The sequence below is a fragment of the Carcharodon carcharias genome, chromosome 21 (assembly GCF_017639515.1).
Source record: "Carcharodon carcharias isolate sCarCar2 chromosome 21, sCarCar2.pri, whole genome shotgun sequence".
In the NCBI taxonomy this organism is placed as follows: Eukaryota; Metazoa; Chordata; class Chondrichthyes; order Lamniformes; family Lamnidae; genus Carcharodon; species Carcharodon carcharias.
This window is the reverse complement of record NC_054487.1, coordinates 65109830-65126945: the sequence shown is the minus strand read 5'-3', so window position 1 is coordinate 65126945 and position 17116 is coordinate 65109830. Positions and strand designations below refer to the sequence as shown.

At 42.0% G+C, this 17116-nt stretch overlaps 1 protein-coding gene across 2 annotated transcripts in view; it reads right to left on the bottom strand.

The window, feature by feature from the left end:
* The window catches only part of tmtc2a (transmembrane O-mannosyltransferase targeting cadherins 2a), a 193186-nt gene that overhangs the window by 93478 nt on the left and 82592 nt on the right, over positions 1-17116 (bottom strand). Inside the window, exon 2 of one of the 2 annotated variants that reach the window (XM_041216308.1) lies at positions 4741-4844. The exons of the other annotated variant lie outside the window; for it this stretch is intronic. Within the exon in view, the coding sequence (XP_041072242.1) occupies positions 4741-4770 (30 nt within the window). The 5' untranslated portion in view covers positions 4771-4844. The remainder of the gene's footprint in view (positions 1-4740; positions 4845-17116) is intronic. 2 annotated transcript variants of the gene reach the window in all.

Sequence of the window (17116 nt, the reverse complement as noted above, 5' to 3'; positions counted from 1 at the left end):
TCACATAATGTTGTGGCAAGTGAGGATTTATGAAGTTCAAACAGCTAAGAGAGTGCACTTGAAACAAAAATTCTGCATCGGTTACTAACATCCCCATTCTAATTAGCGTCCATCTGCTTTTTAGTTGTACATCCAATTAAAACTGAATGAGGTGCAGAATCTCAAATTTTTTGTCTGCTGAGCAGAATCGGGTCCAAAGAGCCATTTTGTTGCAACCTAATTACATTGTACAGTATAAGTGTGGGCCAATATCAACAAACAATCACAGAAGCTAACATACACCAAACTCTGTCACATTTTGATACCCCATACACAATAAAAAAATCAATATTGGGCCTTATCGCATTGGCAGGGAACTTCTGGCAGATCCATACATTGTAGGCTTGCAGTGGCATGTAGCATATAAGGGGAGTAGCGTAAAAGTCTCTGGGCATACTGAGCAATAAGTAGCTTCCGTGCACTAATGAGAAACAGGACCTACACCTTTAAAGTATATTGAGCACACAGGAGCACTTTAATACCTCATAAATGTGGGAATTGGTAATATTCATTTGTGCCCTTGAAGGATTTGACTGATATTAAGTTCTGAAGTGTTAGATTGCCAGTATTCATGGCACGAGACACAAGACAGAGTAGTGCTACATGGAGTGGTTTATTGTCAATATTGTTAGAATATTTATCACCTGCTGTTGCATCATGGAACCTAGTTTTAGTCCTGATCAATTTAAATTTGGGTTTGGTTCAACAATGTGATATTTTGCTAGAATTAAGAGCATATGTTATTGATTTGCCGTCTGAAAGCTATAGAAACAAATGCCTTAATATCTCACCAAACTGCAATGACTAAATAAGCATGCTCTTCTGAAATGTAGAATGCTTCTGAAGAATTAAGGGTATTCTGGCATTACTGTGGAGAAAGCGTTTACATGGTAAGAATGATTTGGTATATGTCTACAGCAGATCCTGGAAACACAAATGGCGCAAAGTTCAGATGTACACCAAGAGTTTTCTCGGTGCTACAATTGGCCTTAGAAGTCCAGATTGGCATTTGTACCACATGCGCACACTTCTCGAGTGAGTCACACCAAGCGCCATGTTGGTCAGGTTGTTCGAGCGTGCACAGTGAACATTAATCAGAAGTATGCAGAGTAAGAAGATTATGACCTCAATCAACATGTAAAACAGGTTTTATCCCAATGCTACCATTTTGGAGTTCTAAGCCCCAGCTAACTCCCATCACTTAATCAAGCATTATATGAATATGTGAAATAAACTGAATATGTGTTCAGTAGCAGAAAAGATCCACCCACCAGCACCGTTTAAAGAAATCCTCATCTACTTTCAGGTTAGTTGCTCATGGATTTTGACTGACTGTTGCACAAATGTTTTATGTTTTCTTTCTTTTTTCGTGGGACGTGGGTATTGTTGGCAAAGCCAGCATTTGTTGCCCATCCAGAATTGCCCTTGAACTGAGTCGTTTACCAGGTCATTTCAGTGGGCAGTTAGGAGTCATCCACATTGCTGTGGGTCTGGGGTCACACGTAGGCCAGACCAGGTGAGGATGGCAAATTTCCTTCCCTAATGGACCATTAGTTAACTAGATGGGCTTTTACAACAATTAATGATAGTTTCATGGTCACTATTACTGAGACCAGATTTGATTAATTGAATTTAAATTCCATCAGCTGCTGTGGTGGGATTTGAATCTGTATCCCCAGCTTGGGCTGCTGGATTACTAGTGACAGTAGCACTACACCACTATCTCCCCCCTCACACTCACACTCACACACACACACACTCACTTTAGATACAGCATGGTGAGGAGAATGAACAGAGGCAACAAAGAGCAGGACATGCTGCTAGAAGAGGGTGGAGGGAGTACAGGGAATACAGGGAGAAGAGCTTTCAGCAGGAGGCCATATCCACCCTGATTGTTCAGGGAGCAATTCTTCTACCTCAAGTTCAGTGAGGAATAGTGTGTCAGGCGTCAATGCTTCACTAAGTACAATGTCATGAAATTTGCATTCTGCTGCAGTCACAACAGCAGCCTCACAGTATGGCCTTGCCAGTGGCTGTGAATGTGTATGTGACCTTGCCCATGAACTATTATGTGTCTGGTTCCTTCTAAGTTGATGTTGCAATACCTCACTGAGGTCCTCCTTTCAAAGAGAGCTGACAATATTTCACTCTCTACTTCCAGAGAGCAGCTTGGCTCAACAAGGATTACAGCTTTCCCATGGCTAAACATGCCATTCACTGCACACACATAACTCTGGGAGCACATGTCAACTCCGAGATATATGTTAACCAAAAGGGAATTCCACTTGCCTATCATTGAGCTGGTAGGTGACCGAGAGAATCATGTAGGTCAATACCTGGCATTCTGGCAACAACCCAATCTGCCATCTGCATTTGAGCCATCAAAGCAGACTAAAGGGTGGAGACTGGATGAGAAGGGCTTTCCACTGGCAATTTGGCTGATGACTCCACTACACAGGCCTCACACACACAAACACACACACACAGGTGCCATACATACAACGAATGCCATGTTACCAAACAAAATATAATAGAGTAGGCTACCTGCAGACAGAAACAATGCTTCCAATGCCGGGATTGCTCTGGAGAATCCTGCAGTACTCAGCCCAGCTGGTGTCAAAATTAGTCATCTGCGCAGCCTCACCATGAGAGAATCATAGAATAGTTACAATACAGATAATACAATAATTGTAACAAAAGTTACAATTCAGCCCATCATGACTGTGCACATTCCTTGTCACCAGTTACACAGTGAGCAGCTGAGGGGGAGGAGAAAGAGAAAGAATGAAACACTTGCATTTATACAGCAGCTCAGGATGTCCCAAAGCACTCTACAGTCAGTGAAGCGCTTTTTTTGAAGGGTAGGCACTGTTGTAGTGCAGGAAATGTGACAGCCAATTAGCACATAACAAATTCCTACAAACAGCAACATGAGAATGACCAGACAATGTTGTATAGCAATGTTGATTGAGAGATAAGTATTGACCATGGCACAAGGGATAACTCCCCTGCTTTTCTTCTCAATAGAGCCATAGGATCTTTTATGTTCACCTGATAGAACAGACAAGGCCTTGATTTAATGTCTGATCCGAAAGATGGCATATCTGACTGTGCAGCACTCCTTCAGGACTGCATTGGTTTGTCAGCCTTGATGTTTGAGCTCAAGTTGCTGGACACACAATATTCTGACTCAGATTGTGAGTGCTTCAAATAAGTGGGAAAGGAAGAAGAAAAAAAGGGAGGAGACAACCAATACAGCCCTATTCTGGCTGGCTGTCCCTGAACAACTCAACTATGCAAGCAATAAATGCAGCTCCAATTCCTCACTCACAAATAGTCCTTCAACTTGTTTTTCCTTTGTTCCTGACTATCATAGTGTCTACTTAGCCGCAATGTAAAAATAAAAGCCAACACAAAATAAACATTCCAAACTTAATGTATTAATCAAACATGTCATACAAACATCAACTGATCATGCTTGTACATTGCCTTAATGCCTGTCTTCCATATGCCTTTGCATGTCCTAGTGTCCTACCCCAGTGGTTGGAGCATGGCTGATGGAAAGCTGTTGACTTTCAATGGAAGAGACTGAAGATGGCTTTGCAATGTGATCTCGCGCAGCTCTAGCCAACTTCAAACCGTACCATCTCGGCATGGGCAGCAGCAGGCTGGGTTGGCTGGCGGACAGTCTACATCATGGACACTGGCAGAGTGGTGGTGGTGGGAGGTCAGATGCTGCCCGTCTGAGAAAGGACAGCAGGTTTGTACTCTGTGGAGTCCTGGCCTTCCCCCAGGCAGCACCTAAGCAATCCTAGAAATTTGTTGGAGGATGGATTGCTGTATTGCTGTGAAAACTGAAAGCCTCCTTGGGCACTGGTATCTGCCACCATGCTTGCAGCATTCAGAGCTTCCATTGCAACAGTCAGAGATTGTGTAGCTTCTGCTTGTGCTACAGTAAAAGCTGAGACATTCGCCATCCAATGCTGCATCATGTTTTCATCCGCAATTGTGCTATGGAGTTGGCCACCGCTTCCATGCTGGAAAGAACGGACACCAAGCTCTGAGCGAAGCCCTGTGCAAGTTTGACACTGAACTTCCACATGCTCCTTGACATTGACTGTAGGATTTCTGATAGGCCTGTGAATGCACCAAGCACTTCATTATGCAATCCCTTCATCCTTCTTCTGTAGTCTGTCCCATCAAAATGTTCATCTGAGTCCTCAGCAGCAGAACTCATGTGTAAACCTCATCCTCCGGGGAGCTGGCACCTACGTCATCCTTGTCCCCTGTCTGGCTGCAGGCCACTCCTGCCCAGTGTCTCACCACATGCAGGTCTCACCTCTATGCTATCCCCGCAATTATGCATAATGTAAGGATCTCAGCTTGTTGCTGTGCATGTAAGCTCAAATGATAGTGTTGCTTTATCATCACTGTCTTCTCGTTCTTCCACCTGTTGCTTTTCCACCATTGCCTGGCCAGGTGGCAGTTCCTGGATATCTGAAAGGAGAAAGGCACAAGGGTAGGTTTGGGAAGGGGAATGAGGCAGCAAGAAGTGCATGCTGACACCATATATTGCTCATAAATGAGAAGAGATTGTGAGATAAGGGGGCCTCAGGATGGGAGAAAGAGGATCAGGTATCAGAATAGCATCATTTGGATAGTTTCAGCCCCACAGCTGGCCAGTGCTTCAGTGATACCCACACTAATGATGATGTGCCTGGTCACCTCCATGGGGGTAAGGACATGCAGGCACTATTGTTTCCACTGGTTAGCATCTGCTACCTCCAGTTGTGCACCAACTTGTTCTGCAAAAGAAAGGAAAGTGTGTCAATGAGTGTGATACAATCTCTGAGTGTGATGTGGCCCTCATGGATGAATAGCCAGCAGTGGGTGCAAGCTGTGAGATGTATGCGTGTGGCTTGCAGCAATACTAAGTGTACGAGTGTGAAGTAAAGTTATGATTGTGAGGTACGAGTCCTGATTGAAAGATTTTTGGTAGGTGTGATGCATTGAGCATTTGCTGAGGCTGGTGATCAGTTGATCTGGGATATGGCATTTTAAGAAGCATTGAATATGACCATGAATATTCGTGTGAAGTCACTGAATTTTTTACAGCAGAGGATCATGGTCCTCAGGGCTTGGCTCCGGACACCTGTGCACCCAGTGCCTTCACAAAGTTTGTCCAGAGGATCTCCTGAACGACCCTCTATGATAAAACACTTCTCTCCTCTTCTGCAACATCTCCACCAAGGTCTGCAATTCAGTGTTTGAAAATCTTGTTGCAAGCTGTCTCCCATGTTGTGCCATTATTCTTTACCCTCATCAGAATGAGTTTCACAATTGACCTCATGGCATCAACTCCAACAACAATGCACTTCCTTTTTAAAATGCACAGGGTGGCTTTAAGTAGTTGTTCCTGGAGCTAGCCTCTCACAACTTTGGGAGCCCTCTGTCAATTACATAGAATTTGAGTATTTAATTATACTTAGGTGATGAGCAGTTTCTGGCGATTCATTTTGGCCCCTATATGCATATATATATATATATATATATATATATATGAGGACACTGAAATTATGGTTGTTGGATCAGGTGGTGGATGTTTGTAATGTGTATCACTGTAAATAATAATTTATAAGTATGTAAAGATTAGGATTTAGTTCTACTATTCACTGCTTGACTATCTGGAGTAGAACATGGTGGCAGAGGATGGTTGCCTAAAGGATCAGATGTCCAGTGCCCTGAAAAGATCCTGAGGGAACGCTCATTCCCTTCATGGAACAAAGGAGACATTCCACTGTGACGCAAAGAATAGAAGACTCAATGGTTACCAGATTTTAAAACAGTCCAGATACTGGATGCAGGTGTCAATAGAGCAGAAAGATTAAAGACAGACAGATTAAGGATGAAAACACCTTTAGCAGATCTGGCTATTACAGCAGAAGACAAAGTTGGAACACAATAATAGGCGAATGAATATCAGAAATGCTCAAAGAAGAGGTAGTAGGTGCTTCAAGTGTGTCTCAAAGTCTCATGATGCAATGAACTGTCCAAAGTGAAGAGGCAGGGTCTTCGAAATTACACATGATGAAGAAAACTCTGAGGAATAGGATGAAGATAATGATGAATTGGAACAAATTATACTGGTCATAAGCTGTTTTTAGTCCTGTGAAGTAAATGTTAGTCATGGATGGTTTTAATTGTATAGTATTAGGTAGTGCTTGTACTTAAACAATATGTTAGACAGATTGGTTAAAATATTATCTTGATTCATTAAGTATTGAGAATTGGTGCAAGGTTAAGGAGTATAAAAGTACTCTTTGCTTTGGGTTTGGCGGTGACAACATCTTAAGGTCACTAAAGAGAATTGTCATTCCATGTAAAATAGTTGCAATAAGCCATTTTATAAGTATTGGTATAGACTCCAGTAAGATATCTATGGTGTTGAGTAAACTTTCTATGAAACTTGACATGGTAAGGTAAGTATTTTTTTTGAAAATCAGTTGATCTGCAGCTTACTCAGTCAGGACATTATTGTGTCCCCTTTAACAAAACCTGGTGTTGCTATTCAGAATAATAGCCAAGTTTTAGCAGTATCAGGTGACAAAGAAAGAGAAAAAAAATTGTCTAGGCGGTATATAGACAATTTTCTCACCTCGCTTGTAAAAAAGTTAAAAAATCTTGCCAAAAAAATGCAGGTTTGGTTGAGGAATATCCGGTAAGCAGCGAATATTGTGGCAGGCAGGGGAGCGAGATTTGATGCAAGTCAAAAAATCAGTATCCCGATGGCAGGAAATTAGTTTGGAATCTTGTTCTCCTGACTTTTGTGGTGGCTTAGATGCCGGTCGAGTGTCCTGTGGATCTATGTTGGGAACCCTATTTGCATCTCATGAGACATAGGAGTTTGCAGATGGATATAGATAAGTTGAGCGAGTGGGCAAAAATCTGACAGCTGGAATATAATGTGCAAAAATATGAAGTTGTTCACTTTGGCAGGAAGAATAAAAAAGCAGAGCATTATTTAAACGGAGAACGACTGCAGAATTCCAAAGTGCAGAGGGATCTAGGTGTTCTCGTGCATGAGTCACAAAAAGTTAGTATGCAGGTACAGCGTGTAAAGAAGAAGGTTAATGGAATGCTATCCTTTATTATGAGAGGAATTGAACATAAAAGTAAGGATGTTATGCTTCAGTTGTACAGGGAATTGGTGAGGCCGCATCTTGAATACTGTGTGCAGTTTTGGTCTCCTTATTTAAGGAAGGATGTAAATGCATTGGCGACAGTTCAGAGGAGGTTTACTAGATTGATACCTGGAACGAGAGGGTTGTCTTATGAGGATTGAGCGGACAGGCTGGGCTTGTTTCAACAGCCCTATTAAAAGGGTGTTACTCAAAACCTAGTTAATTGTACTAGGTCATCAGAGAAAGTTGAAATTATACCTAAAAAAAGAGACAGTGCAATTGCAAGGTTTGATTGGTCAACTGATCTGGTTGTGCACTCAGACCAGACAGATTCTAGTATGGATGTGTTGGAGTTAAGCACTATGATGAAACACCCTAAAGTAGAGAACTTTTTAAGGGCAAATTAAATATTTAAAAAGTTAATTTTGGATCAGAGTTTTCCATGCTAATCTTCCTGATAAGTATTCTTGCACAGCTGGTTTCATAATATTATTGATGGGTGAGAATGGGAAATGTTCTCCTTTGGCTTAGGTTAAGGGTATTCCGGCTGCTGAAACACTGGTTCTTGTGAAGACGTTGGATATGATACTGGGTTCTATTTGTCAAATATTTTAAGTGAGATTTTGTACAATGAGTAGACTGAAGATAGTATATCCAACAAATAACACGTAGATAATTGTTCCTAGTAGGATTGTGTACACGCCAAGAAAAGTGTGAGTGGGAAAAGGTTGAGGATTGACCTTGCTGGCTTGAAGCAAATTCTGGCAAGAAAGAAAATCTCTATAATTTAATTGGTGAATTCAAGCCACCAACTGTCAGATTATTCCACTAATGGAAATGCACAGAGAATCTTTTAGGGGTCCTAGAGGAGGAGAGTCTCGCAATGTAAAGCTTTATACAGAGTATGAAAGTTTGTTGATTGAATTTTTTTGTAAATTTTGGGTTGTGGATATAAACACTAGTTTTTATTTAAAGAGAGAGGGATCTGTTAATTGCATAGTAATTGAGTATTTAACCATTTTCAGATGGTGGACATTAACCGGGATTCACTTGGGCTCCTATATATAGAAGCAGACTAAAATTGTGGCTGTTGGGTTAGGAGGTGCATGTCTGTAATGGGTGTCTCTGTAAATGGAAGCTTTAAGTGGCTAAAGATTAGGCTCTAGTTCTATCTTTCACCGCCTGGGCTGTCTGGAGCGGAACACCCATCAGAGGCATGGATTCACTCAACAGCCCTGTTATGCACACTGCATTCATGTTCATTAGGGATAGCACAAAATTTCTGTATTAGCTGCATCGGAAGCAGTGTGTGTGGGTTCATCCCACAACACAATCCCATTGCCCGTTTACAAGCTCTATGAATATTAATCGCTTATAAAACCATAAACTTTTGTGTAGAATATTGTATATAATAGAAAAATAAAGTTGCATTTCCCACAAGTGCTGCTTGAGTTGGGCATTTGCAGTGGAATTGCTATATGACCTTTACATTGCAGACAAAGAACTGCCAACTAAGTCAGTAGTTTGACAATTGAAACGGTATTCATGGATAATTTAATAAGCCTTACCCTCCTTTACAGAGGTGGAATGGAATAAATGGTTAATGTGTGGTCAAACTAACTTTAAAACAACTGGCAACAAAAAACTGGAACTGGCAACTCGGTAATCCGCACCTAAACCAATCAATTCAAAATGTCACTGAAATGCGAAGGCAATATTATTCCCATACAATCCAGATAACTCTTGCAAAACAATTCAGTAAAAGGTAGGTTAATCCTGGTTGGACAAACCAATACTCTGTGTTAGTCAGCTTTGCAATTAGCTAATTAAACACCAGCAGTACCTCCCTGCTCACTTAGGGACCACAGGACTGGGCTCTTGTAAATCTGCAACTAAGCTCTCTGCGTGTGAATAACTGCAATACTACCTCCATGGAGTCTCTATTGCGCAAAACAGAATCTCCATCTGCAGATTTCTCAATAGCTTGGCTCGAGAACTTTCAAGTATGGTAATAGGTTTCCATTTGTGTCAGATGTCTAGCCAGGACAAAAACAGCCTTCAGTAACAATTTTTAAACTTGGATGGGAATATTTAAATTTCAAATATCATCTTGCCAATTGAAAATGCAACACCGAATGCCTAAACAGTGTGCCATCACACTCATCAGTCAATCTGATTGCCCATATTCTTTCTCTCATTGAGTTTCAATAAAGCATCTCTTTCCATGTCCCATAATCAACATTTCAACTCAGGGTTAAAAACAAAAAACTGCAGATGCTGGAAATCCAAAACAAAAACAGAATTACCTGGAAAAACCCAGCAGGTCCGACAGCATCAGCGGAGAAGAAAAGAGTTGACGTTTCAAGTCCTCATGACCCTTCAACAGAACTGAGTGAATGTTAGGAGAGGGGTGAAATATAAGCTGGTTTAAGGTGGGGGGAGAGAAGTGGTGGGGGGTGGTGTGGTTGTAGGGACACGCAAGCAGTGAAAGGAGCAGATAATCAAAAGATGTCACAGACAAAGGAACAAAGAGATGTTGAAGGTGGTGATATTATCTAAACAAATGTGCTAATTAAGAATGGATGGCAGGGCACTCAAGGTACAGCTCTAGTGGGGATGGGGTGGAAAGACTAGCAGGGCATACAAGATTTAAAAATAATAGAAATAGGTGGGAAAAGAAAAATCTATATAAATTATTGGAAAAAACAAAAGGAAGGGGGAAGAAACAGAAAAGGGCTGGGGTTGGAGGAGGGAGTTCAAGATCTAAAGTTGTTGAATTCAATATTCAGTCCGGTAGGCTGTAAAGTGCCTAGTCGGAAGATGAGGTGCTGTTCCTCCAGTTTGCATTGGGCTTCACTGGAACAATGCAGCAAGCCAAGGACAGACATGTGGGCAAGAGAGCAGGGTGGAGTGTTAAAATGGCAAGCAACAGGGAGGTTTGGGTCATTCTGCAGGTGTTCTGCAAAGCGGTCGCCCAGTTTACATTGGTCTCTCCAATGTAGAGGAGACCGCATTGGGAGCAAAGAATGCAGTAGACTAAGTTGGGGGAAATGCAAGTGAAATGCTGCTTCACTTAAAAGGAGTGTTTGGGCCCTTGGATGGTGAGGAGAGAGGAAGTGAAGGGGCAGGTGTTGCATCTTTTGCAAGGGCATGGGGAGGTGCCATAGGTAGGAGTTGAGGAGTAGGGGGTGATGGAGGAGTGGACCAGGGAGTCCCGGAGGCAACGATCCCTACGGAATGCCGCCAGGAGGGTGATGGGAAGATGTGTTTGGTGGTGGCATCATGCTGGAGTTGGCGGAAATGGCGGAGGATGATCCTTTGAATGCGGAGGCTGGTGGGGTGATAAGTTAATACAAGGGGGACCCTATCATGTTTCTGGGAGGAAGGAGAAGGCGTGAGGGCAGATGCGCAGGAGTTGGGCCGGATACGGTTGTGGGCCCTGTCAACGACCATGGGTGGAAAACTTCAGTTAAGGAAGAAGGAGGACATGTCAGAAGAACTGTTTTGAAGGTAGCATCATCAGAATGGATGCGACGGAGGCGAAGTAACTGAGAGAATGGGATGGAGTCCTTACAGGAAGCAGGGTGTGAGGAGCTGTAGTCGAGGTATCTGTGGGAGTCAGTAGGCTTGTAATGGATATTGGTAGACAGTCTATCACCAGAAATTGAGACAGAGCGGTCAAAGAAGGGAAGGGAAGTGTCAGAGATGGACCATGTGAAAATGATGGAGGGACGGAGATTGGAAGCAAAATTAATACATTTTTCCAAGTCCCAGCGAGAGCATGAAGCGGTCTCCTCTACATTGGAGAGACCAAATGTAAACTGGGTGACCGCTTTGCAGAACACCTGCGGTCTGTCCGCAAGAAAGACCCAAACCTCCCTGTCGCTTGCCATTTTAACACTCCACCCTGCTTTCTTGCCCACATGTCTGTCCTTGGCTTGCTGCATTGTTCCAATGAAGCCTAACGCAAACTGGAGGATCAGCACCTCATCTTCTGACTAGGCACTTTACAGCCTTCCGGACTGAATATTGAATTCAACAACTTTAGATCTTGAACTCCCTTCTCCATCCCCACCCCCTTTCCATTTCTTCCCCCTTGCTTTTGTTTTTTCCAATAATTTATATAGATTTTTCTTTTCCCACCTATTTCCATTATTTTTAAATCTTGTATGCCCTGCTAGTCTTTCCACCCCACCCCCACTAGAGCTGTACCTTGAGTGCCCTGCCATCCATTCTTAATTAGCACATTTGTTTAGATAATATCACCACCTTCAACACCTCTTTGTTCCTTTGTCTGTGACATCTTTTGATTATCTGCTCCTATCACTGCTTGCTTATCCCTACAACCACACCACCCCCCACCACTTCTCTCCCCCCACCTTAAACCAGCTTATATTTCACCCCTCTCCTAATATTCACTCAGTTCTGTTGAAGGGTCATGAGGACTCGAAATTTCAACTCAGGCACTAACTTTTCCCAAAAGGCTAAAAAGCCCTCAAAAATCAGGTTATGGCTCAAACATCCACCAAAACTGTGAATAATAATTATGGTACCTGAAAATTGAGGACTCTGGGTCAGCTAAAGGACTCAGATTGTAGAATCACCCTTCAGACTGAAATTCCGACCTTTGGTTTCCTAGTAACAAACAGGTAGCTGTCCATCATTGGCCCTCAATCTAATTGTAAGGAAAAACATCATCCATATTCATAAAGCAAGCTATAACAATTCCCCATTATTCATCTTGACTAACTAGTCCCAGTTGCCTATTCTAAAATTTATTTAAAACAGAATTGCTTCCTTTAAATGCTCCAACTGTGTCATGTAAAACGTATTTAAACAAAATAAACTGCAGGATTTTAAAGGGCAACAACCTTCTTGTAAAAGTGGGACAACAATTTTTACTATTTGTCTGTGAACACGTAGTGCAAGTCGTGACATTATTGCCCTCTAAAATGCAGCACTGTATCACTTCTAGTTGAAATTATTTCCACAAAAATTACAATCCTTTTACTCTGCAAACTAGAGTTTTAAGCCATTCTTTTATAATGGTTTAAATAGTCCTCTAAATTTACCAAAATCTCTTGGATTGCTAGCAACATCATGGGCAGAACTTTGCCCCGGCGGGCAAGCTCGGCAAGGGCGGTTGGGAAGCCGAGCTCTGCCCACGATCGGCACCGGAACATGATTTCACACTGGTGGGCCAATTAAGCTCAGCACTACCTCTGTGGGTGGTGGGGGGCAGTGGGGAGAGGGCGAGGGGGCCAAGCGCGAACTTCACTCATGCATGCGAGCGTTTCATAATCTCCCTGGAGCACAGAGCTGCCTCAGGGAGGTGAAGAGATATAAAAAAAAAATTAAAAAAATAAAAATGTATGAAACGTGTCTCCTCATGTAACTCTACTAATGAAAAATTAAAATTTTTATTTTGTTTTTATTTGCTTTTGGAAACCTCATCTGCCTGTGGATAAGGTTTCCAAAAAATTCCTTTTTTTCGCCTGCCCACCAGGTTGGACGGGCAGCGAAAAATTTAAGTTAATTGTTTACTCAATGCCCTTAACAGGCCTTTTGTCAGCAGGCGTACTGCTGGCTCCCGGGTGCGCCCGCCAACTGAAAAATCGCACGATTGCGCGTTGATGTTGGCACGCTCGGACAACGTCAACACACATAATTTCACGCTGGAGCAGGCTGGGCATGTGCCCATCCACCGAGCGAAAATTTCTGCCCCATAAGTGCGAACGAATGATGTGTTTGCATACATGTTCTGTCGCATTGCCCTCCTTTAGTTGTTCCTGCGTATTACCATTTTAAAACTCGGGTCTTGAAATTGATTTAAGTGCTGGTCTGCCAAGCAATCCCCGTTCAGGAAGCTAAAACATTAAATGCTGACGATCCTGAGCTTGTGACGACGAACTGACGACAAGTTTTCACACTGAGTTCCATATGGATCCTTGATCTACGAGGTCATGAGATTCCTGTTTGTCAGGGTGCAGTATATACTGTGCAACACAAGAACAGTTTTAGGAATTCTGTGTTCTATATTCTGACTAGCTATACATTTATGAAAATATGTCCTGTGTTGATGGTGTTTCTGGAAGTTGGCTGCTGTGTCCACAAGAATTCTAATAGTTGCTAAAGCTCTCCCACACAGAAATGTTTGTAAACCATTGGCATAGGCAATCTGTTACTGGGGTTTATTTATAAGTGTGAAAGGCTTAGAATAGCACAGTTCAGAAAACGAGTGCAATGTTTTATCTATTGCGGGAATATCTTTAAAACATATCCAAGTGGGCCACTGAATAATCACTAGTCAGACATTGCTACTTATGTAGTGAAAAATATCACTAAAAGCCACAGAGTGATAGTCACTATCAGATAAAGTAAATAAAGTGGTGGTGGGGGGAGGGGGATTGTCGGCACAGAGAAAGTCAGCGTTAGAATGAAGAACACACCAAGTATTTTATTATTACAGCTGAGCCTGAAAAAAAAAACTTGCCTGATCCAACGATAACATATATTGGTAAATTACTCACACATTTATCAGGAATCAACTGTAATAATATTTTAAGGTGAAACAAGGCAGAAATCCATAGCAACCTATTGATTTCAGTACAGACAAACAATCACACATTGTAGAATGCTATCACTTTGCATGTATTCAAAAAGCCCTCAGAAGCTTAAGTTTTGGAAATATTTAAATTGAGTCTATTCATTCCATTAACAGTTCAACATGACATTTTATGAACCTTCTGATTTCTAATTTCATATGTAAAACTCCCATTCTTTGGCTTATTTCATTGGTTGTACACGTAAGGAAAGGGTTAAAGGAGCGGCTACAAGTTCAGAGTTTGCTATGGGAACCAGGTGGGTCCTATACTTGCTCATAACTTTGATACTGGTTAATTGCAGTGACACTGTTGAATTGAATAGAACTAAATGAATTAAAATGGAACAGTTGATGGCTGTAAACTGATCAAAATCAGGCGCGTAATCACAGTGGGACAGGAAGGAGTCTTTATATGGCTAATCCAATGGAAGACAATTTGAAAATACACTAACCAACTAACAGTCAATTATGCACACAACCAGCCAATCCGTATCCAGAAGAGAACTGTGCATGCCAAAAACTGTATTCTGTTTGTAAACCCCATAAAAAACCCCACAGGTGCAGAGATCATGAAGGAAGACAGAAGATACATATCAACTAGTCATTTGGTAGTGCAGAACTGGAGGTATTGCTAAAAAAAAGGAATGCTGTCAAAGCTTTTTGTCTTGCACTCATCAGGACAGAATTTTCAAAAATACCAGTTGTAAAGGGAACAACAATTTATACTGCATGAGAAGAGAGCCCTGATTGGTTGGCGAGTGGACTCTAATTGGTAGAGGTGTTGCCATGGACAATGCAGTACAGCACAGTTAACTGGCAAGCTTTTATTTAAATTTAAACCAGGCAGATCGACTCTGATTGGTCAATGCATTGACATGGGGAATGAACCAGGGAATGGCGGTCCTCAAGCTTTTGTTCAGTTAAAAAAGGCACAATGTATGGAAATGCTCCTTCTGTCTGCAAAGTACAGGGCCCTGTGTGTGAATATATGTAGCATCTAGCACGCATAAGTGACGCACACTGCAAGCCTGACTGATAATCTTAAATTGGTTGTCAGTGCATCTTAGTACAATCACAAGGACTGCAGCAGTTCAATAAGGCAGGTCATCACCAGTTTCTCAAGGGCAATTAGGGATGGGCAATAAATGCTGGCCTATCCAGCGACGGTCACATCACATGAATAAATTTTAAAAATTAGGATTGGTTAGCAAGTGTTGGCCAATCTCGGAATCACATCTAATATTGGACATTAAGTTTTGCAAGCACAGGCTGTACTTTGCCTGTTGTGAACAGCGAAGGGACATGCTGTTAGATACGATCCGCCAGTCGTTAGGGGATACAGCCTATATACCTGGCATCACACTGGCACTGAAATTCATATACCACATTACTCATTTGTGTGACAGGCAGAACATTTTTTTTGGCTTCACGGTAGCATCCTGTTTGTGGAGAAGACCATTTGTGTTGCTACTGTATAGTCACAGCATGAAACAACTAGCTTCACCTGTTCCCCAATTGTTTCAGATACCTTACCCTTCCAGGGTAAACTGAGGTAGACTGGGCATTTTTCATAACCGAATGCCGCGGCCTTAGGCCCATTCATTAGTTCGTCCAATAAACAACGAACAATGATCTGATCAGGGTAGCCATTATCCCACAGGATGATTTTGATATGCCCTATTTCGGCATCAAGCTTGCATGGTTGCAAATGGCTCGGGCCCTATTTATGAGATTGCCAAAAAGGGCAATCTTATACCACATGGAACTGTAGGAATTGCAACCCATACATTCACCAGTGAAGGTAGGGTCGTGCTAAACAGTAGTAGAGAATCCATTGGCAGATTTCTCAACTAGCATGTTGAGGAATAGGAGCTTATTTGACTGTTCTATTTCAAAGGTGAATTTGAACACAGAATGGAGTCCATTAATGTGTGTCAGGAAGTTTTTACATGCAGCTGCGGATTCAAATAAGTAAACATGTCATCTACATATCAGAAATATGCAAGGAGTAGGAGGATAGGTGTCATTCCATTGAAGACGTGTTTCTTGTAGAAACCGACAAAGATGCTTGTGAGAGCTGGGCCTAGAGGGGGTTCCAAGGCAACACCATCTATTTGGGCATACATGGTACCATTAAAACTGAACTCAACTGCATGGGTTGCTGAGTTCATAAGTTCAATGAATACAGATTCATTTAACGGTAGTGCGTCTAGATCGCCATGATACAGAGACGCAGTGCAAATATCTATGGTTTCCTTGAGCGGTACATCAGGGAGTAGGTTAGCAATGCTGAATCAGCACATGGATATGGCATTGCTACCGATTTGCAAGGCCTACCTTTTTCAACTGAACACAAGTCTTGGGGACAGCATTCCCTGGTTCATTTCCTTGACCTATCAGAGTTGACCTGTCTGGTTTCAATTTAAACAAAAACTTGGCAGTTAACTGCTTCCAGGTGCATTCTCCATGGCAATGCCTGTACCAGAATCCACTTGCCTCCCAATTAGCACTCTCTTCTCATTTCAGTATAAATTGTTGTTCCCTTTACAATTGGTATTCTTGCGAATTCTGTCCTGATGAGTATAAAACGAAAAGCTTTGACAGCATGTTTCTTTATTCAGCAATATCTATCAATGTGGAGCATTCAAGAAGGAAGACAGAAGTTACATATCAATGGGAAGATTCCCAGTGAACCAAGCAGGAAGATCTCGGTCAAAGATCACATCTAAGCAATCTACAATCATCTCAGATCGGCCACCTGAGGGGTAACTGTGTAATTTAATTGAAACTGTCCTATTAAAATTCTCAATACGTGTGTTGGATTTAATGTGAGATTGTTTCAATTGTAATTCCCCAAATTTAGGCAAAATCACCTAACCACATCAATTTGATGACACTTTTTCTTCACTATTTTTTTCTTTAATTTTGTCCCCTTGCTTTCCTGAGGCATTAACTCCTTGTTCCACAGAAATTGGCCACCCTCCCAGCATCTCACTAATTTAAGCATTCTCCGTATATGAACCTTGAAGATGAAAGTTCATATATTATTTGACTGTTGAGACATTACAGTTGCATTCAATCTCATTCTCACTCAACATCCACACATTCAATCCAGGGCCAAGTCAACAGGAATGGAAACCGGGCCAAATTTCCTTCCCTAGCCGAGGCTAAGTGTAGTATCCCTAGCACAATTGTGGCAACAATGTAGTAACTCAGGACAAACCAAGCATGGGACCTGGCATAACATAGCTACTTACAGGTTTATTGGGGGACATTATTTACATTTCAGGGA